This window comes from Bos grunniens, chromosome 15, assembly GCF_055505025.1.
Source record: "Bos grunniens cultivar Pamir isolate PY7600 chromosome 15, Bosgru_T2T1.0, whole genome shotgun sequence".
In the NCBI taxonomy this organism is placed as follows: Eukaryota; Metazoa; Chordata; class Mammalia; order Artiodactyla; family Bovidae; genus Bos; species Bos grunniens.
In genome coordinates this window covers 18697550-18716742 of record NC_141179.1, presented here as the reverse complement: position 1 = coordinate 18716742, position 19193 = coordinate 18697550, and the positions used below count along the sequence as shown (strand labels likewise).

At 41.3% G+C, this 19193-nt stretch overlaps 1 protein-coding gene across 4 annotated transcripts in view; it reads left to right on the top strand.

Annotated features, from left to right (window-relative positions):
* The window catches only part of EXPH5 (exophilin 5), a 105861-nt gene that overhangs the window by 68451 nt on the left and 18217 nt on the right, over positions 1-19193 (top strand). For 2 of the 4 annotated variants that reach the window (XM_086339083.1, XM_086339082.1), the window contains exons 3-4: positions 2620-2782; positions 12443-12488. In XM_086339083.1, the coding sequence (XP_086195209.1) occupies positions 2620-2782; positions 12443-12488 (209 nt within the window). Of the gene's footprint in view, positions 1-2619; positions 2783-3533; positions 3801-12442; positions 12489-19193 lie in introns of those variants that run through there. The other 2 variants (XM_086339084.1, XM_086339087.1) reach the window with 2 other exon arrangements.

Here is a 19193-nt window from a genome sequence, read left to right as displayed (position 1 = left end):
GGCACAATAGGTCGTCCCTGGTGGTCCAGTGGTTAAAAATCTTCCTGTCTGTGCAGGGGACGCAGGTTCGATCGCTGGTCCAGAAAGACTCCGTACGCAGCAGGGCATCTAAAGCCCATGCACCAGAACTACTGAGCCCACGTGCTGCAGCTGCTGAAGCCTGATCACCCAAGAGCCTGTGCTCTGCAAGAGAAGCCACCGCAGTGAGAAACTCGCGCGCCACCACGAGAGAGCAGCCCCTGCTCACCACAGCAAGAAAAGAGTCCAAGCACCAGCGAAGACCCAGCACAGCCAGAAATAAACAAACACTTAAAAAAAAAAAAGATGGGCACAATAAAGGACAGAAATGGTATGGACCTAACAGAAGCAGAAGATATTAAGAAGAGGTGGCAAGAATACACAGAAGAACTATACAAAAAAAGATCTTCATGACCAGATAACCATGGTCTTGTGATCACTCACCTAGAGCCAGACATCCTGGAATGTGAAGTCAAGTGGGCCTTAGGAAGCATCACTATGAACAAAGCTAGTGGAGGTGATGGAATTCCAGCTGAACTATTTCAAATCCTAAAAGATGATGCTATTAAAGTGCTTCACTCAATATGCCAGCAAATTTGGAAAACTCAACAGTGGCCACAGGGCTGGAAAAGGTGAGTTTTCATTCCAATTCCAAAGAAAGGCAATGCCAACGAATGTTCAAACTACAACACAATTGCACTCATGTCACACACTAGCAAAGTAATGCTGAAAATTCTCCAAATTAGGCTTTAACAGTATGTGAACCGAGAACTTCCAGATGTTCAAGCTGGATTTAGAAAAGGTAGAAGAACCAGAGATCAAATTGCCAACATCCGCTGTATCATTGAAAAAGCAAGAGAATTCCAGAAAAACATCTGCTTCATTAACTATGCTAAAGCCTTTGATTGTGTGGATCACAACCAATTGTGGAAAATTCTGAAACAGATGGGAATACCAGACCACCTGACCTGCCTCTTGAGAAATCTGTATGTAGGTCAAGAAGCAACAGTTAGAACCAGACATGGAACAACACACTGGTTCCAAATTGGGAAAGGAGTACGTCAAGGCTGTATATTGTCACCCTGCTTATTTCACATATATGCAAAGTACATCATGTGAAATGCTGGGCTGGATGAATCACGAGCTAGAATCAAGATTTCTAGGAGAAATATCAATAACCTCAGATATGCAGATGACACCACCCATATGGCAGAAAGCAAAGAGCCTCTTGATGAAAGTGAAAGAGGAGAGTGAAAAAGCTGGCTTAAAACTCAACATTCAAAAAACAAAGATCATGGCTTGTGGTCTCATCACTTCATGGCAAATAGGTGGAGAAACAATGGAAACAGTGACAGACTTAATTTTCTTGTGCTCCAAATCACTGCAGATGGTGACTGCAGCCATGAAATTAAAAGACGCTTACTCCTTGGAAGAAAAGCTATGACCAACCTAGATAGCATATTAAAAAGCAAAGACATTACTTTGCTGACAAAGGTCCCTCTAGTCAAAGCTATGGTTTTTCCCGTAGTCATGTATGGATGTGAGAGTTGGACCATAAAGAAAGCTGAGCACTGAAGTATTGATGTTTTTGAACTGTGGTGTTAGAGGAGACTCTTGAGAGTCCCTTGGACTGCAAGGAGATCCAACCAGTCCATTCTAAAGGAAATCAGTCCTGAATATTCACTGGAAGGACTGATGCCGAAGCTGCAGGTCCAATAGTTTGGCCACCTGATGAGAAGAACTGACACGTTAGAAAACCCCCTGATGCTGGGAAAGATTGAAGGCAGGAGGAGAAGGGGACGACAGAGGATGAGATGGTTGGATGGCATCACTGACTTGATGGATGTGAGTCTGAGCAAGCTCCAGGAGTTGGTGATGGACAGGGAAACCTGGCGTGCTGCAGTCCGTGGGGTCTCAAAGAATTGGACACAACTAAGCGGCTGAACTGACTGAGCTGAGCTCTTGCCTTAGAATTTTTAGTACTCATAAATAATACTATATATTATCTGTACATATATTATACATATTTATGTTACATGCTTACCCACATATAAAGCATATATGTAGCAAATACATATACACAGATATAGATTTTTGATGGGAATAAGAAATACTCTGAAGGGTCTAATATGCTTTTCCTTTACTTTCTTTGATATGAAAAGTTATGTAGTGTCTCACGATGGTTTTAAAGCACCAAAATAAAGATTTCTAAAGGACATGTTAGTTAAGAGTGGCATGAGAATTGAATGAGGTCCCTAACAAAGTTTTGGTTTTGCTTTGCCATGGGGAAGACACATTGAGAAAGCCTTGAAGCTGGAATAGGGGGAGGGACGTTCTATAGAACTGCAGTCCACAATACATATCGAAAGACTCCCTACTTTTTGTGAGGTTTTTTTCCCAATGAGCAGAACCGTCCATGGCACAGGAGTGCCCCTAGTTCCTGAGGTTCATATAGAGATGAACTCCCCACCCCCAGTTCATATAGGGATGCCTGCATTTCTAGACTGCGTGGGGGGGGGGAGCGGTGAAGAGAGATTAGTTCTCCAATATATTTACCTGAAAATATTTTAGTCATGCAAAATTTTTATAATTTTCATTTAGATCCTGTGGAATTACAAACATCAAGATCTAAAAATATATTCAGTCAAAGAAACCCAACATCCATTCCCTCTCGGCTGAGCTTCAGATCATCATTTGCTTCCTTGTTCTCATTCAGAAAATCCAGAAAGGAGACTTCAAAGCTTCAATCGCTGGGACAGACAGGGTGAGTAAACTCAGATCATGTGACAGCTCATTAGTTACCGGATCCCAGAGGCCAGCAGCCTGTTTTGTGTTCAGAATGTTTAATGTTTGTTCTTAGCATTTAATTCCAGATAGTAACAAAGGAAACGGGGCTGAGCTCTGTAAGGGACAAAGTCCTTACGAAACTTTGAAACTGAGCTTGTCTGAAATCCAGCTTCTAACCAATGGCACAAGTCCCAGGAGGTGGACAAGGTGAATAATGGGTTAAATGTTGAGAAACAATTATTGACAGTTTTTCCATAGCTCCAAGAGCCTGGTCTATCTCCTGGTCATGAAGATACATTTAAATCAAAACTACTCCTTACTGGAGGAGTATGTGTGTCAGGAGAGTTGGGGCATAAAGAGTAAATGAACGTAAATCAGATGAACAAAGAGTAGAGAAAATCTGAATTTTGAAGCAGAGAAAAATATGTTACCATCATTACAAATATTCAGAGCAGCCATTCTTCTGTAGTTGCCTGGAACTTAAACTTCAAGTGAAGAAAGGGAAGCTTTGAGAGCAATGGAGGTATGGTTCCAGTTGATTCCCAGTTGAAAACTGTAAATCAGTTCATCTTGACTCATTATGCTGTTGGATTGTTTTGTGAAAAACAAGCAAGTCTTTGCTTATGTGCAATTGAGCTGACTGCTAAGTATTTTCAGCTTGTCTTCCTGGTTGAAAAGCTTCCCACCCTCTTAAGGTGTTGGCTTGGCACGTGATATGTTTCTTGTGTGCCATTAAGTGTGCACTGCAGTGCTAAGTAAAAGGTGTTGGAGGTCACTCTTGCTGAAAAACAGTAGGCAGCAAGCAGCTGGCGAGGTATGTGAAGAGTTTCTGAGACTCACTCAGCTCTGTCCTCCCCTCTTAGGGGAATGGAAGGTTTTTGCTTCCAGCTGAGGCTGTTTTTGTCCTTGACAAAATAATGAAGAGCTGAACAAAGTGTAGATTTTTGTGATTGTTTTCTACGAGAGTTGCTTACAAGGAAATACTCTTCAAACCGGTGAGTTGCTTTTCTTTGTAAAAATGTTTAAAACACTAGTAATTCTCTCATTTGACAATTTAAAATTGAGTATTTCCTTTATAAGAAATATTTCTTTTAAAGAGAATAGAAATATTCTTAATTTGAGGGGTGGTTGGGGCTTATGATGTAATTTGTGTTTCAGGTAATTTTCTTTAAGGCAGAGTTTTATTGTAGCTGAACAATGTAACATTAGTAAACTAGGAAAAGTTGAGGTAACCGACAAGTTAATTTCAAGCTCATATTATAAGTTGCTGCAAAAGTGAATCAAAGAAGGTAAAAAAAACAGTCTTCATTCTGGGTATCATGGATTTTGGTTATAGATCAAAATTTTTTTAATGAAACTCTTGCAAAATTCTGTTTAGCAACTGTTCTTCTTAAATACCAAAATGACTTATTTAATCAGACAAACACAACATATAAAAATGAAACAAATTTTATCCTTTAAGCATATGTTTATGTTTCACAGTTTTCAGATTTGCCATCTTTAAATACATTTTATTTTCAAACTGTAATTGTGCTGGTTTAAAATGTAACAAATACACTGTTTTTTGCTCCTAGTAGGTTTCAGAAGATAAAGCATAAAAATACACCCTTTTTATTTTTAAATATGAGCGTGACCTAAATATTTGGATCTAAATCCTGAATTTGAATGTGTGTATTGGGGGAGAGGTTGTTTTTAAGGGTGTGTAGGACTGTGGTAGGACAGTAAATGGTCATACAGTCTGAGGGGCTCTTTATTATTAAGTGGAGCTTTTTTCGTTCAGCAGTTCTGATCTTTTTCAAAATACAGAAGCAAGCTTCAGAATCAGACAGGAGCGGCTCCTTGCCTATAAGCACAGTGGGAGGAACTGACAAAGGCCCCGGGGGAAGCACAGTCATCCTGCGCTGGGAAGCAGTCAGGTTTCTACTTGCTGAAGCCATCAAAACTCGACATTGTCACACTCGGTCCTCTGGAGAACAAGTTAGCCAAGCAGTTTTAGAGGATCTTCTGCAAATCACAGAAAGAAGGCCAACCCCCAGAAAGCTGTGGGAACATAGTGACTTCATTAATTAACAAAAAGGCAAAAACTGTTGCCATTTCTGATTCAAATATGACTACTTAAGTTTCTCCTCCCAAATTTATGTACTACCTAATTATCCCATTATTATTTTAATCCTATTTGTAAATAATTAAACTGTACTCTCTGTGACTCTACCACAACCCCAGGAACAGAGAAATAATTTCCACTAGTGCTTTAATCATTTATTGCTAGCCAGCAAATTCAAGAAAAGTATACATATACAATTGTAGCTTGGTATCTGTGGGGGATTGGTTCTGGGACCTCCTGCAGATACCAAACCCCACAGATGCTCGAGTATCTTATTAAAAATGTACAGATAGCGCTCTCTATCCACAGATTCAGCCAATGGGGGCTCCATCCATGGCTCGTTGAGTCTGCAGAACCCACAGATACCGAGGGCTTACAGGATTGCAGATCTTTCTCTTAACATTTCCCTATAAGTTATGTTTTCTCGCGTCTTGTTTGGGGGCGTTTATTATCTGAGACATATGGTACTCAGCCCCCACCGCAGAATTTCAGTAACTCCGTTGCCTCACAAATGCCTTCCACGTAGTTCAGCAAGTACCTAACAGTGTATGCCATGAACTTATAAATGCAGCTTTCCTGGCGGCCCGATAGTATCTCCAGTTACTTTTTCTTGTTCCAGATCCCCCATTATCCCACTGATTACTCCCCTCCGTGAATAGGTGGTGTGCCACCCTCTGTCCTATGAGCCAACACACTCCACCATGAAGTCATCCTGCAAGGGGGCCCCTTATCTCTGTGCCTACAAATTCTCGAAGCTGTGAAGCCACGTGCCCCCAGTTCATTATGGTGATTTTCGGGCGGTGCATTGTTTTGCCCTCTACTCTTCCCTTTGTTGTAGTCCCAAGGATTAGAGCAAAGAGGAAGTACAAGAGAAATAGCTCATAAGGCTCATGAGTAACATGCTCAGTCAAATTTAAGTTGACCTCTTTCCTTTGAGGACCTGCACGGTGTGTAGCATACAGTAAGCACTCAGCACAATGCTGCGATCAGAGAGCGACAGCTGCTCTCCTGGAGTGAGGGCGTGCATGCTGACTACCCTGTCCCTTTAGGATGGTTTTTTCACCTGAGGATGCAAAGTGTTTTGGTGGATCGATCCAGGCCCCCTAGCTGCTCTTCAGACATGCCCAAATTTGTCTGATCTATCACAGGATATACACAGCAGTCCAGCAGTCTAGCTGCAACCTCTGTTTACATAAGCAAAAAGTTCAAATGCAATTTTGGAAAGTTTAAAGAGCAGGTAACTTTTTCTCCCTGAATTCTGTTTTCTGTCTCTCTTTCTCTTTTCCTCCTTCTCTCTTTCCAAATGTCCTACTATACCATCTTCCTTCTTCCTGCCAAGTACCTAGGTTTGAGTTGGAGGACACAGGAATGTAAGACACCTAGATCAAAGGCGAAATGAGAGTAAGGCAAATCCTTCTTTGGAAATGCTCCTTCAGTGATCCCAGGTGTGGCACCCATTGTGGTGACAGGAGGGAGAAGCAAGACACAGGGAGTGGTTCCCAGTTGATCTGGTTGATCATTATTAGAATTTCACCAGCACTTAAATCTAATGACAGATTACCAGGCCCCAGCCTTATGATTCTGACTCAGGTCTGAAGTGGGGCCCTTGATTTTTATTTCTCTAGAATATTCGGATGTTTATCCAGGTTTGGGAGCTACAGCAGCAGAGCTTCCTACCCCCCACTACGGTAAGGGCTGTCAGAATTCTTGGCATGTGATAGTTTCTCTTATTCATCAAAGTCCTACTCTGTTGATTAGATACTGCATTTAGATCTGGAGATAAAATCGTGAAAACAAGGCAAAGTCCTCAGCTGGAGGGCTTTAAAATCTAGCAGGGAACACCAGATGACTGTGCACAGTTGGACAGAACTCTAGGAAGTGACAATCACATCACAATCATCATGGATTCATATATTCATTATGGTGATTTTCAGGCAAATGACAGGATCTTGAGAAAAGATGCCTTCTGGCCTAGCTGCAACCTGAGTGACATCAGTGAATACACTGATGATTATGGTGTAATATGGTGAGTGCTGTGGTAGATGCATGGCATTCATGCCATGAGATTGTTATAGGAGAAGCACTTAACTCAGACTGGAGAACCAGAAGCATTCCTGGAAAAAGAGAGCCAGTGTCTGAAGGACATATAGGACTGAGCTAGGCAATTTAGAATTGGGAGGTTGTGCCAGGCAGAAAGAAATGACACAACAAAGATTCAGAAACTAGAAAAAAGCAAGAATCCATCTAGGTCACTGAGGTTCAGTGACCCAGTATAAGGTGAGACTGATAAGAGGTGGGGTGGGAGTATTTGGCAGAGGCCAGAATGTGGAAACCTTATACATGCTAAGGAGCTTGGTCTTGATCCTGTAGACAGCAGGGAGACATTCATCCCTTTCTAAGAATACCATTATTTTCCTTATTATATGTACTGTATATGTATAAATAGTTCCTTATTTTATATATATATATATATATATATATATATTTATACATGTAACAGATAAAATCACCCCTCTCACCCACTGACCTGAACAAGCACTAATATTTTGGTGTATTTCATGCATGTGTGCATGTGCATATTGTATTTATGTTTTTCATTAAACAGAAAAGTGACATAATGAGATACTCACTTTAGCTCAGTGGTTTGCAATCAGGGGCAGTTTTACACCCCAAAAGGCATTTGACAATGTCTGAAGACATTTCTGGTTTCTACAGCTGAAGGGTGGTGCTATTGGCATCTGGTGGGTAGGGGTCAGAGATGTTGCTAAACATCATATAATGCATGTGATAAACCACCGCACTGAAGAAATGCCAGTAGTACCAAGGCTGAGAAACTGCTCTGTCTATAGCTGGCAGTGTGGGAATATACGTGAGAGATCATTAGGGTATGGCTTAGTAGGACTTATGAACAAATGCGTCTGAGATAGCTTTCTATCTCTTGAAATCACCCAAATCAAGAGGACTTTAACCAGCGTGGTTTTTGTGACGGCACTGTTGTTTTAGTCAGTCTCCAAGTGGAAGCCCTTCACACCAGAAACATACACTAACTGGAATATGTTACAGTATTATAACATACATTTACAGCAGGCCTGGAAGTGACTGTGGAGACTCTGGGCCTCCAAGCCTCCTGAGTCCTACACCCTGCCTGCTACCTCGATCCACAGTGGCTCCCACGGCCTTGCACACTGTCAGGGAGCGTGCATCCTTGCACTCACAGCACACCCTCACTCTCAGTGACACTCTTTCCCAGTTGTGCCACCTGCCATCCTTAGGAATTCCCCTTCACTCCAAGTCAGGCTAGGGCCCCGATCAGCTGATGAGAATGTTGAGCTGTGCAGGGACACCAAGAGGCTGGCCTCTCCGCAGGACTTTGGGAAGAATCTTCACAGTCAGGCACGTTCTCTTGGCTGCAGGCAAATGGAATTACTTGTCAGTTCCCAGCTTCCTTGCTATCTTACATCTCCAGGCTTGTGCTCCTGGTGTTCTTAGGCTCTCATACCTGTTCAGCCAGCACCTTCTCTCCCTGTTACTTTCCCAGTTCGTCCCGGCAAGTGCTCACCAGCCCCTCTGCATTTTCATTTTACTTAACCCCTGTATTGTCCTTATAACATTGTGGCTTGCCTTTTGGCTCTTTATGTACCTAATCTTTCCTGTCACAAAGCCTCTTAGAACATCTCTATATCAGTCATATTTATTTCCTTCAAACTACTCAAAATAGTACTTAGCATGTAGAAGGCATGCAGGCTCAATAAAGACGTATGAAAAGGAAGAATACAAATAAAAGCAATATTTTAACTTCTAAATATTATTAGTATAGAGCTGATATTTCAGAATAATATGAAAAAATCCATATTAATTTTAATTTCTGTTTAAATTTTGAGCTAAACTATAAAATATATGTTGTTGTTGTTTGTTGTTGTTCAGTTGCTAAGTAGTGTCCAACTCTTTGCAACCCTATGAACTGCAGCACGCCAGGATTCCCTGTCCTTCACTATCTCCCTAAGTTTGCTCAAACTCATATCCGTTGAGTCAGTGATGCCATTAAATCATCTCATCCTCTGCCGCCCCTTTCTACTTTTGCTTTCAATCTTTCCCAGCATCAGGGTCTTTCCCATTGTCAGCTCTTCACATCAGGTGGCCAAAGTATTGGAACTTCAGCTTCAGAATCAGTACTTCCAATGAATACTCAGTTGATTTCCTTTAAGATCGACAGGTTTGATCTCTTTGCTGTCCAAGGGTCTCTCAAAAGTCTTCTCTAGCATAATTCAAAAGCATCAATTCTTCTCTGCTCAGCCTTCTTTATGGGCCAACTCTAACTTCCTTACATAACTACTGGAAAAACCATAGCTTTGATTATACGGACCTTTGTTGGCAAACTGATATCTCTGCTTTTTAATACATTGTCTCAGTTTGTCATAGCTTTTCTTCTGAGGAGCAAGCGTCTTTTAATTTCATGTTTAATACATGTTGTTATATTTTAAATGTAAAATTACTTGGCCTCCTAGGTTTTATGCTCAGCTTTCAAGAGCCACGAAGCAGTTAGGGCTTTGAATGAAGGAAAACTGCATCTTGACAATTTTAACTGATCTGACCTAGTCTGAGTTTATTTAATTCTTGATTCCCTCTTCTGTACTCTTCATGAAGGAGAGGACTTGACTTCATACGAGAGCTCTGAGTCATACGAGAGTTCAGTTCAGTTCAGTCGCTCAGTCATGTCCAACTCTTTGCAACCCCGTGAACCGCAACACGCCAGGCCTCCCTGTCCATCACCAACTCCCGCAGTCCATCTAAACTCATATCCATTGAGTCGGTGATGCCATCCAACTGTCTCATCCTCTGTCGTCCCCTTTTCCTCCTGCCCTCAATCTTTCCCAGCATCAGGGTCTTTTCAAATGAGTCAGCTCTTCACATCAGGTGGCCAAAATATTGGAGTTTCAGCTTCAGCATCAGTCCTTCCAATGAACACCCAGGACTGATCTCCTTTAAGATTGACTGGTTGGATCTCCTTGCAGTCCAAGGGACTCTCAAGAGTCTTCTCCAACACCACAGTTCAAAAGCATCAATTCTTTGGCACTCAGCTTTCTTTATAGTCCAATTCTCACATCACATCCATATATGACCACTGGAAAAACCATAGCCTTGACTAGACAGACCTTTGTGGACAAAGTAATGTCTCTGCTTTTTAATATGCTGTCTAGGTTGGTCATAACTTTCCTTCCAAGGAGTAAGTGTCTTTTAATTTCATGGCTGCAATCACCATCTCCAGTGATTTTGGAGCCCAGAAAAATGAAGTCAGCCACTGTTTCCACTGTTTCCCCATCTATTTGCCATGATCTTAGTTTTCTGAATGTTGAGCTTTAAGCCAACTTTTTCACTCTCCTCTCTCACTTTCATCAAGAGACTCTTTAGTTCTTCTTCACTTTCTGCCAAAAGGCTTGTGTCATCTGCATATCTGAGGTTATTGATATTTCTCCTAGCAATCTTGATTCCAGCTTGTGCTTCCTCCAGCTCAGCGTTTCTCATGATGTACTCTGCATATAAGTTAAATAAGCAGGGTGACAATATACAGCCTTGCAGTACTCCTTTACCTATTTGGAACCAGTCTGTTGTTTCATGTCCAGTTCTAACTGTTGCTTCCTGACCTGCATATAGGTTTCTCAAGAGGCAGGTCAGGTGGTCTGGTATTCCCATCTCTTTCAGAATTTTCCACAGTTTATTGTGATCCACACTGTCAAGGCTTTGGCATAGTCAATAAAGCAGAAATACATGTTCTTCTGAAACTCTCTTGCTTTTTCGATAATCCAGTGAATGTTGGCAATTTGATCTCTGGTTCCTCTGCCTTTTCTAAAACCAGCTTGAACATCTGGAAGTTCATGGTTCATGTATTGCTGAAGCCTGGCTTGGAGAATTTTGAGCATTACTTTCCTAGTTTCTATTAACTCTTACTCTGCAATTCAGGCTGCACACCCTTACTTAGGATTATAGATTTAAAACATCAAAATTCATCTCAATTTTGGACCTAGGTCTTAAAATTTTTTCACCTTCTACTGAATTTTGGAGAAGCCATATAAATAGTAAAAGCATAATTGTTCTTGTGAAGAGGAACTTAAAAGCCTCTTGATGAAAGTGAAAGAGGAGAGTGAAAAAGTTGGCTTAAAGCTCAACATTCAGAAAATGAAGATCATGGCATCTGGTCCCATCACTTCATGGGAAATAGATGGGGAAACAGTGGAAACAGTGTCAGACTTTATTTTGGGGGGCTCCAAAATCACTGCAGATGGTGACTGCAGCCATGAAATTAAAAGACGCTTACTCCTTGGAAGGAAAGTTATGACCAACCTAGATAGCATATTCAAAAGCAGAGACATTACTTTGCCAACAAAGGTCTGTCTAGTCAAGGCTATGGTTTTTCCAGTGGTCACGTATGTGAGAGTTGGACTGTGAAGAAAGCTGAGCGCTGAAGAATTGATGCTTTTGAACTGTGGTGTTGGAGAAGACTCTTGAGAGTCCCTGGGACTGCAAGGAGATCCAACCAGTCCATTCTGAAAGAGATCAGCCCTGGGCTTTCTTTGGAAGGAATGATACTAAAGCTGAAACTCCAGTACTTTGGCCACCTCATGCGAAGAGTTGACTCATTGGAAAAGACTCTGATGCTGGGAGGGATTGGAGGCAGGAGGAGAAGGGGACGACAGAGGCTGAGATGGCTGGATGGCATTACTGACTTGATGGATGTGAGTCTGAGTGAACTCTGGGAGTTGGTGATGGACAGGGAGGCCTGGCATGCTACAATTCATGGGGTCGCAAAGAGTTGGACACGACTGAGTGACTGAACTGAACTGAAGATGCTCTAATAATAAATAAGACATACTTATAAAAATAAGCATCCTGAAGTCATCTTTGTAAGGTTTGCCTTTTGAAAAAATCCCCTTATTAATTGTGGTCTGGTTCTGACTTATTATCTCTTTAAAATAAAAATATACAGAAGCAGAAAATCTGTTTCCCATTTGCAAGAATACTCTATGTGCCATACTGCTCAAGGAGACCTCTAGATTCAGTCAGCCTGTGGCCAGCTCTGAGTTCAGCCACTATGTACCTTGTACAGTGTCTTCTAACTTCTCTGCACCTCCACCATCTGATCTGTAAAATGAGAGCTGTCACAGCATCCACTTGACAAGAGTGATGTATTTAAATGAGGTAACTTGTCTATAGAGCATACAAATACTGCCTGGCACACAGTACTCACAAATGTAACTATTTCTGTTACTAAGTCTTCATGCTATGTTCAAGTAAAAAGCCACTATTATGTATTTTTTTCTTGGCTACCTGAGTGACAAAGATGTAAAACACTGATCCTAAGCAAGCACAAGAAAATGTTTCTGAGAGATTTTTCAGCAGTGCACTGTGAAAGATCTCCCTACTGAGCATCAGAAATATATCTTCTCAAGATATGGAGATATAATAGAAAATGTGCTATTGATTTTCCAAAACTTAGGCATTTCTTTTCAAAGAAGTTATTTCAAATTCTTTCCACAGATGTGATGGCCACACACCTTCTGTGTCTGTGAGGGGAACCGCTTTGGTAAGTAACCAAAGAACTAAAGGTTATGCTGAATAATTCAGAATTAATGTAATTCCTGGTTGATTACATATTTAAACAGAATTCTCCTTGGTACAGTCTTAAATTTACCTTAGAAGCTTAGATTTCTCCTGCAGAGCTCCAAGTTTCCCAATTGTGATTGGTTTCCAGTTGGCTGTGGTACTGAAATGCTCAAACAGCAGCCTCTGCCTGAGACCTTGCCACTGTCTCTGCTATTTTACCACCTGTCAGTCCTATACAGCCCTAAAATGTTGGATGGAGGAAGAGTTTATTTGAAAGTAGCAGAGGAATCGCAATTTGAGACATTCGGACTGTAGCAAGCTGTAGGCAAGACTGCTGAAGGTTTATTGTTGTTTTACAGTTGCTCAATCATGTCCAACTGACTCTGCAACCCCATGGACTGCAGCACGCCAGGCTTCCCTGTCCTTCACCATCTCCCAGAGTTTGCTCAAACTCAATGTCCATTGAGTCAGTGATATCATCCAACCACCTCATCTTCTGTTGTCCCCTTCTCCTCCAGGGGGCAGGCTGTATTTGGGCAGGGAATGTAAAAAGGGGAGAGTTCAGTTTGATTCTGTCAAAATCAAAAGCATATGGAAACCAGCTTTGAAAATTTCCAAATAAACTTGCAAACCAAGGTGGGTCTGCATAAGACCTCTTCTGGGTAAGATCATCATTTGTAGTCAAAGAGGAAGCCACTGATAGGCGAAAAGCATCTGGACAGAACAAGTTACATGAGGGCACTGACCAAACAGGACCTCCACAATTTCTCTGAGTTCACATGTTTATAAGATTGAGAAGCTTTGTTTTCTGTTTCTTACTTTTTTTGCCCTCTTGCATTTTGATCTACATACACCAGTGTCCTTCTGTGCAACTCATATATGGTTTGGAGATGAAAGAAAGAGTTTTGAAGGCACCTAAGAGTGCAGGAGGAAGGTAGAGGCATTTTTCAATAGATTTTGCCCTTAGTACTAACACTTAAACTTTTCTCTCTCTTCTTTCTTCAAAAAGCATGGGATAGAATTCTGGTGAGGAGTGCATATATCTCACTTTTGTTTGTCAAGTAAGGAATCTCCCACAGAGCTCCAAGTTTCCCAATTGTGATTGGTTTCACAAACGAAAGTGAGCCTCCTTTCTTCTTCAAGAGTAATGCTACTTCTTTCTCAGTAACATTGAACCCTATCTCTCTCTTTTATATGCTTGAGCCCCAGTCATGACACCAGGAGCAACTGCTACACTCTCATGGAGAGCTTATCATCATCCAGGCACTTAACATAGATCATTTTATTTAATACCCAGAGGTAATATATGAAGTAGGTATTATTATTATGCCCACCTAAAGATGAAAAAACTGAGGTTCAGAGAATTTAAAGATCATGCTCAAAGTCACACTGATACTTGGTAGAGTCAGGATTAGAAAACCCAGGTCTCTGTAACTCTATCACAAGAAGTCAAAAATGCCTACAGCTTCATCAGTCCCAAAGCCCTGTGTGCTTATGAACCACTGTTGCTCCCTACCTGCAGGCTTGCCTGTAACCAAGAAATGGACTGAACTGGCATGTATACAGCTTTGTTCTCTAAAAGAACAGAACCCTATGCCAGGATGGCTTCCCTGGTGGCTTAGATGGTAAAGAACCTTTCTGCAATGCAAGAGACCCGGGTTTGATCCCTGGGTTGGGAAGAGCCCCTGGAAAAGGGAATGGCTACCCACACTAGTATTCTTGCCTGGAGAATTCCATGAACAGAGGAGCATGGCAGGCTACAGTCCACAGGATCGCAAAGGGTTTGGCATGATTGAGCACCTAACACTACTCCAGGATGCTTCTGTACTCCTGACTTTTCCTCAGAGAAGTGCTCAGAGCTAACCATCCTTTGCCATTTAAGAGAGGTGGTGTCTGAAACAGGTAAGGAGCATGAACAGAAATGCAAGCACCTAGAAGTTATAAAACAGGAGAGCTAATCTGGAGTTCTTGGGATTTCAAAGTCCAGTCTGAGGACTAGTAAGATACCCTCTTCTTTGACACTCATAATTGCTGTTTGCCTTTAACAATCTCACTTCTCAGAACACGTCAATCTAAAAAGATAAGAACTGGGAATCTAAGTGAAAGTCAAGCCAATGATGTAGCTCCCAGTTAATAACTATTTAAAAAGTAAGGGAAAAAAAATAATGAAACTTGAAGACAAGTATAACATGTAGATCTCCATTATTTATCCATAAAAGTCCTATCCCCTTAAACGGCAAAGAGCTGGTAGTTGGCCAGTGATGCCACAGGGATTCTTGCCAAGACTTAAGATAATGAACTTCCTCTCATTTGGTTGGCAGCCTAGCAGGTATGGTACAAAGGGGATTCCAATATTTTATAGGAGGCTGTACTACGTTTTTGGATGATCCTCTGTTCAAAGAGAAGGAAGCTGCTATTTAAACATTTATATCAGCTTAAAAGAAGCCAAGGGTTTCAGAAAAACAGAATTTTTAGTGCTAGAGTATGAAAGAATTTCAATCTAAAATGGAACCAGGAGATATAAAATGGAAAATCTTATGCATGCCCCATAAATGCCTGATATACAGAAAACTGATAATAATATTAGAATTTTCTTAAATGATAGACAGTTGGTCAGGGATTGCCTCATATCAGCCACGGGAAGTTTAGCTTATGGTTTCCAGGGGCATGAACAAGAAATGACCTGTATCAGGTTGGCCTTACAAAATAAGCTGAATTGAGTTTTGTTTGTATGACTGGACTGGTTTTATCTGCTTAGGAAATTTTTAAAGCTGGTCTTCATTTGTTTTTTGTTTAAATAGACTCTCACTGGACTCTCCCCTCATTCTAACTGAACTCGTTCCCTGTTCAGATACAGCCTGCCCCAAATCCTCAGCACACTTGCTTGTGCTTACTATGGTTTGCATGTCCCAAATTGCAATTCCTCTATTGCCAAATAATGGAGAAGGCAATGGCACCCCACTCCAGTACTCTTGCCTGGAAAATCCCATGGGAGGAGGAGCCTGGTAGGCTGCAGTCCATGAGGTCACTAAGAGTTGGACATGACTGAGTGACTTCACTTTCACTTTTCACTTTCATGCATTGGAGAAGGAAATGGCAACCCACTCCAGCGTTCTTGCCTGGAGAATCCCAGGGATGGGGGAGCCTGGTGGGCTGCCATCTATGGGGTCGCACAGAGTCAGACACGACTGAAGTGACTTAGCATTAGCATTAGCATTAGCATTGCCAAATAAACTCATGTCTTAATCTGCCTCAGCTTATGCCTTCATTTAGGATGACAAGAGAAACTTAGAAATCTTCTATCTCAGAGTTCTCTCCACCTCAGCACTACTGACATTTCGGGTTGAATAATTCTTTGTTGTGGGGGCTCTCGTATGTATTACAGGATGTTTAGTGGCAATCCCTGACCTCTACCTACTAGATGCCAGTAGTTCACCTCCACTCAACTGTGACAATAAAAAATACCTCCAGAATTTTCCAAATGTTCCTTGAGGAGCAAATTGCCCCCAGTTGAGAACCATCTCCTTAAAGGTGAGGAATCCAAAATCCAAGTGGTCACCATCTCTGAGCACAGACAAACCGTACGGCTCTGGCCACTTACCCACTCCTCATTTCTGAGCACGTTCTGGTGGTGATATGCCCACTCTGTACCCCTAGAAACATACCTCCAGCGTGGCACTATCCACACTAGGCTGGTGTGAGCTCCCTGAGGCTGGGACCACGCCTGCTCACCTGTGTATCCCCACTTCCGGCACAGTGTGAGAACTCCAAAACTGAAAGAAGAAATGAACGTGTGGTTTTTAAGCCACACGGTGCAGTGCTGGATTTGACCTTGCAGGAAAACCGATGCAGAGTAAATTCAAGAACACCTTGAAAAATTAATTTGTTGACTTTACCAAGGCATTTGGTAACATCCATGACCTTAAGCTTCAGTTTTGACAGCTGTTCTACAGGTTTGGCTGCCCTAAAAGTAGTCAGATAATCTGAGGTTACTCTGTGACAGAGATCTGGTTGTCTCATGTCAGCACTGCAAACGTTAATAGAGTGAGTTGAGGTTGGAAAAACAGCCTTACTTTGCTCAGCATGTTCTATGCACTATGTTTAAGATTGTTAACAAACCCTAAAGCCAGCATTTTGAGTCTCTGGCCTCTAATCTTTTAGGATATTTCTCTAACTCATTAGGCTGAGAGCACCAGCCAAAGTCTACCAGAAAATCCTCTCTAACCACAGAAGACTAGTAATGGCTAATGATAAGGAATTATTAATATTAAGTGCTAAGTACCATTCTGGGCTTCTCAGGTGGCTCAGTTGTAAAAAATTTGCCTGCCAGTGCAGGAGCTAAGGGAGACACAGATTTGGTCCCTGGGTTGGGATGATCCCCTGAAAAAGGAAATAGTAACCCACTCCAGTATTCTTGCCTGGAAAATTGCATGGACAGAGGAGCCTGGCAGGCTGCAGTCCATGGGGTCACAAGAGTCAGACATGACTGAATATGCACACACGCACCGTTCTAAAGTGTTTTACAAATATTAATTCATTTAATTCTCACAGCAACATTATTGCTACTGCTAAGTCACTTCAGTCATGTCCGACTCTGTGCGACCCCAGAGATGGCAGCCCACCAGGCTCCCCCGTCCCTGGGACTCTCCAGGCAAGAACACTGGAGTGGGTTGCCATTTCCTTCTCCAATGCATGAAAGTGAAAAGTGAAAGGGAAGTCCTCAGTCATGTCCGACTCTTAGCGACCCCGTGGACCACGCTCCTCCATCCTTGGGATTTTCCAGGCAAGAGTATTGGAGTGGGATGCCATTGCCTTCTCCAAGCAACATTATTATATGAGGGGTATTGTTGTTGCTGTATTCTCTTTTTTTCTCATTATTCCAAGAAAGAAAATAAGGCACAGGACAGAAAGGTTAAGCAACTTGCCCAAAGTTGTACAGCTTTTGAGGTTACTCTATGACAGATTTGTTTGTCTCATGTCAGGATTTGGACTTGTGTAAAATTCATATGTTTAACCATTATGCTTTCCTACCTCAGACATGCTGTACTGAGTCCTAATATTTTAAATACTCAGTGTCTCAATTTCTGTAATAATCTTCACTAAAAATCTTATATATATAATTTTCTACCTTGGTATAGAAAAAAATCAATCCATAACTGTGCATAGACAGCATGGAATGTTTAAAGCAAGATTCCTGCTTCAGAGAGTTTACCACCTAACTGAAGATCTCAACATTCATAAAGTAACAATACAAAGAAACGTAGTGGAGAAAACAGAATTAGAAATCAGACCATATGAGTGTCAGTAGTCAGCATCACCGTTTGTTATCCCTGCGGCTTGAATAAGGTTCTTAACTGAGACTGAGTTTCTTCATCTGCAAAGTGGGAATGACAATCCCTACCTATTTCACAAATCTGTTCTAAAGATCAAATAAGAGAAAATATTTTTTAAATATATTGAAAACTGAAAAAATGAGTAATTTTGTTCAGATAAAAGATAATACACAATGTACTGGAGGAATTCAAAAGTAGGAAAGATTATTGTGGGAAGCATAGTCTTTGAATTCGGTTCACTAAATATGAATCAATCTCTTATATGCTGATGCTGTTAAGTGCTTAGGATACAAAGGAGAATAGTATGCTTTCTTAGTTATTTTAGAAAGTGGATCACTTCCAGGGTCATTACTTATATGTCTGTGAATCCCTGGTTTCCTAGATCAGAGTAGAAATTAAAAAGTCTGATTCAGGGAGGAAGGGTAAAAATCTAGTGATAAAGTAAAAGTAGAAAGAATATAAACAACTTTGATATAAAATAATATGCATAATATCAGAGGTACATTAAAAATACTATGGTAATTAATTCTTCCTGTGAGAACTGGAGAAGGACTCACAGAGAGGATGATATTGGAACTAGACTCTGAAGGATATTTTTAGGAGAAGAAAAGAGAGAGCAAAGATCAGGAGCAGAGACACGGAGTCCTCAAAAGTATACTTTTATTTTGAGTCCTCAAAAGTATACTTTTAATTTTTTTAAAAGAACAATAAAATCAAGAGAAACTGAAAAGAAAAGTGCTTGACATTTTGTAGAACTGTGTGTAGAGAGTTTGGAACATGGGGGTTAAAGATAATTGGGGAGAAAAAGCTTAAATCAAAATTTGGAAAAGGATTTTGACACTGTTTTGCTACTCAGAGGTGTTTTGCTATTCGGAGGCCTCATCCTCTAGGCCAGGTATGGGAAATAGGCTTAATCTTTTATGATAACTCTATGGCATGAAACATTCTTTGGAGGAAAATTTGGAGTCCAGGACATCCCTGACTGAAGACCAATATGTGCTGTGAGCCCCAGAGGATTTACCTTTCTTAGCCATATAATGACCACAATGGTGTGATCACTCACCTAGAGCCAGACATCCTGGAATGTGAAGTCAAGTGGGCCTTAGGAAGTGTCACTATGAACAAAGCTAGTGGAGGTGATGGAATTCCAGCTGAACTATTTCAAATCCTAAAAGATGATGCTATTAAAGTGTTGCACTCAATATGCCAGCAAATTTGGAAAACTCAACAGTGGCCACGTGACTGGAAAAGGTCAGTTTACATTCCAATCCCAAAGAAAGGCAATGTTCAAACTACCACACAATTTGACTCATTTCACACGCTAGCAAAGTAATGCTGAAAATTCTCCAAGG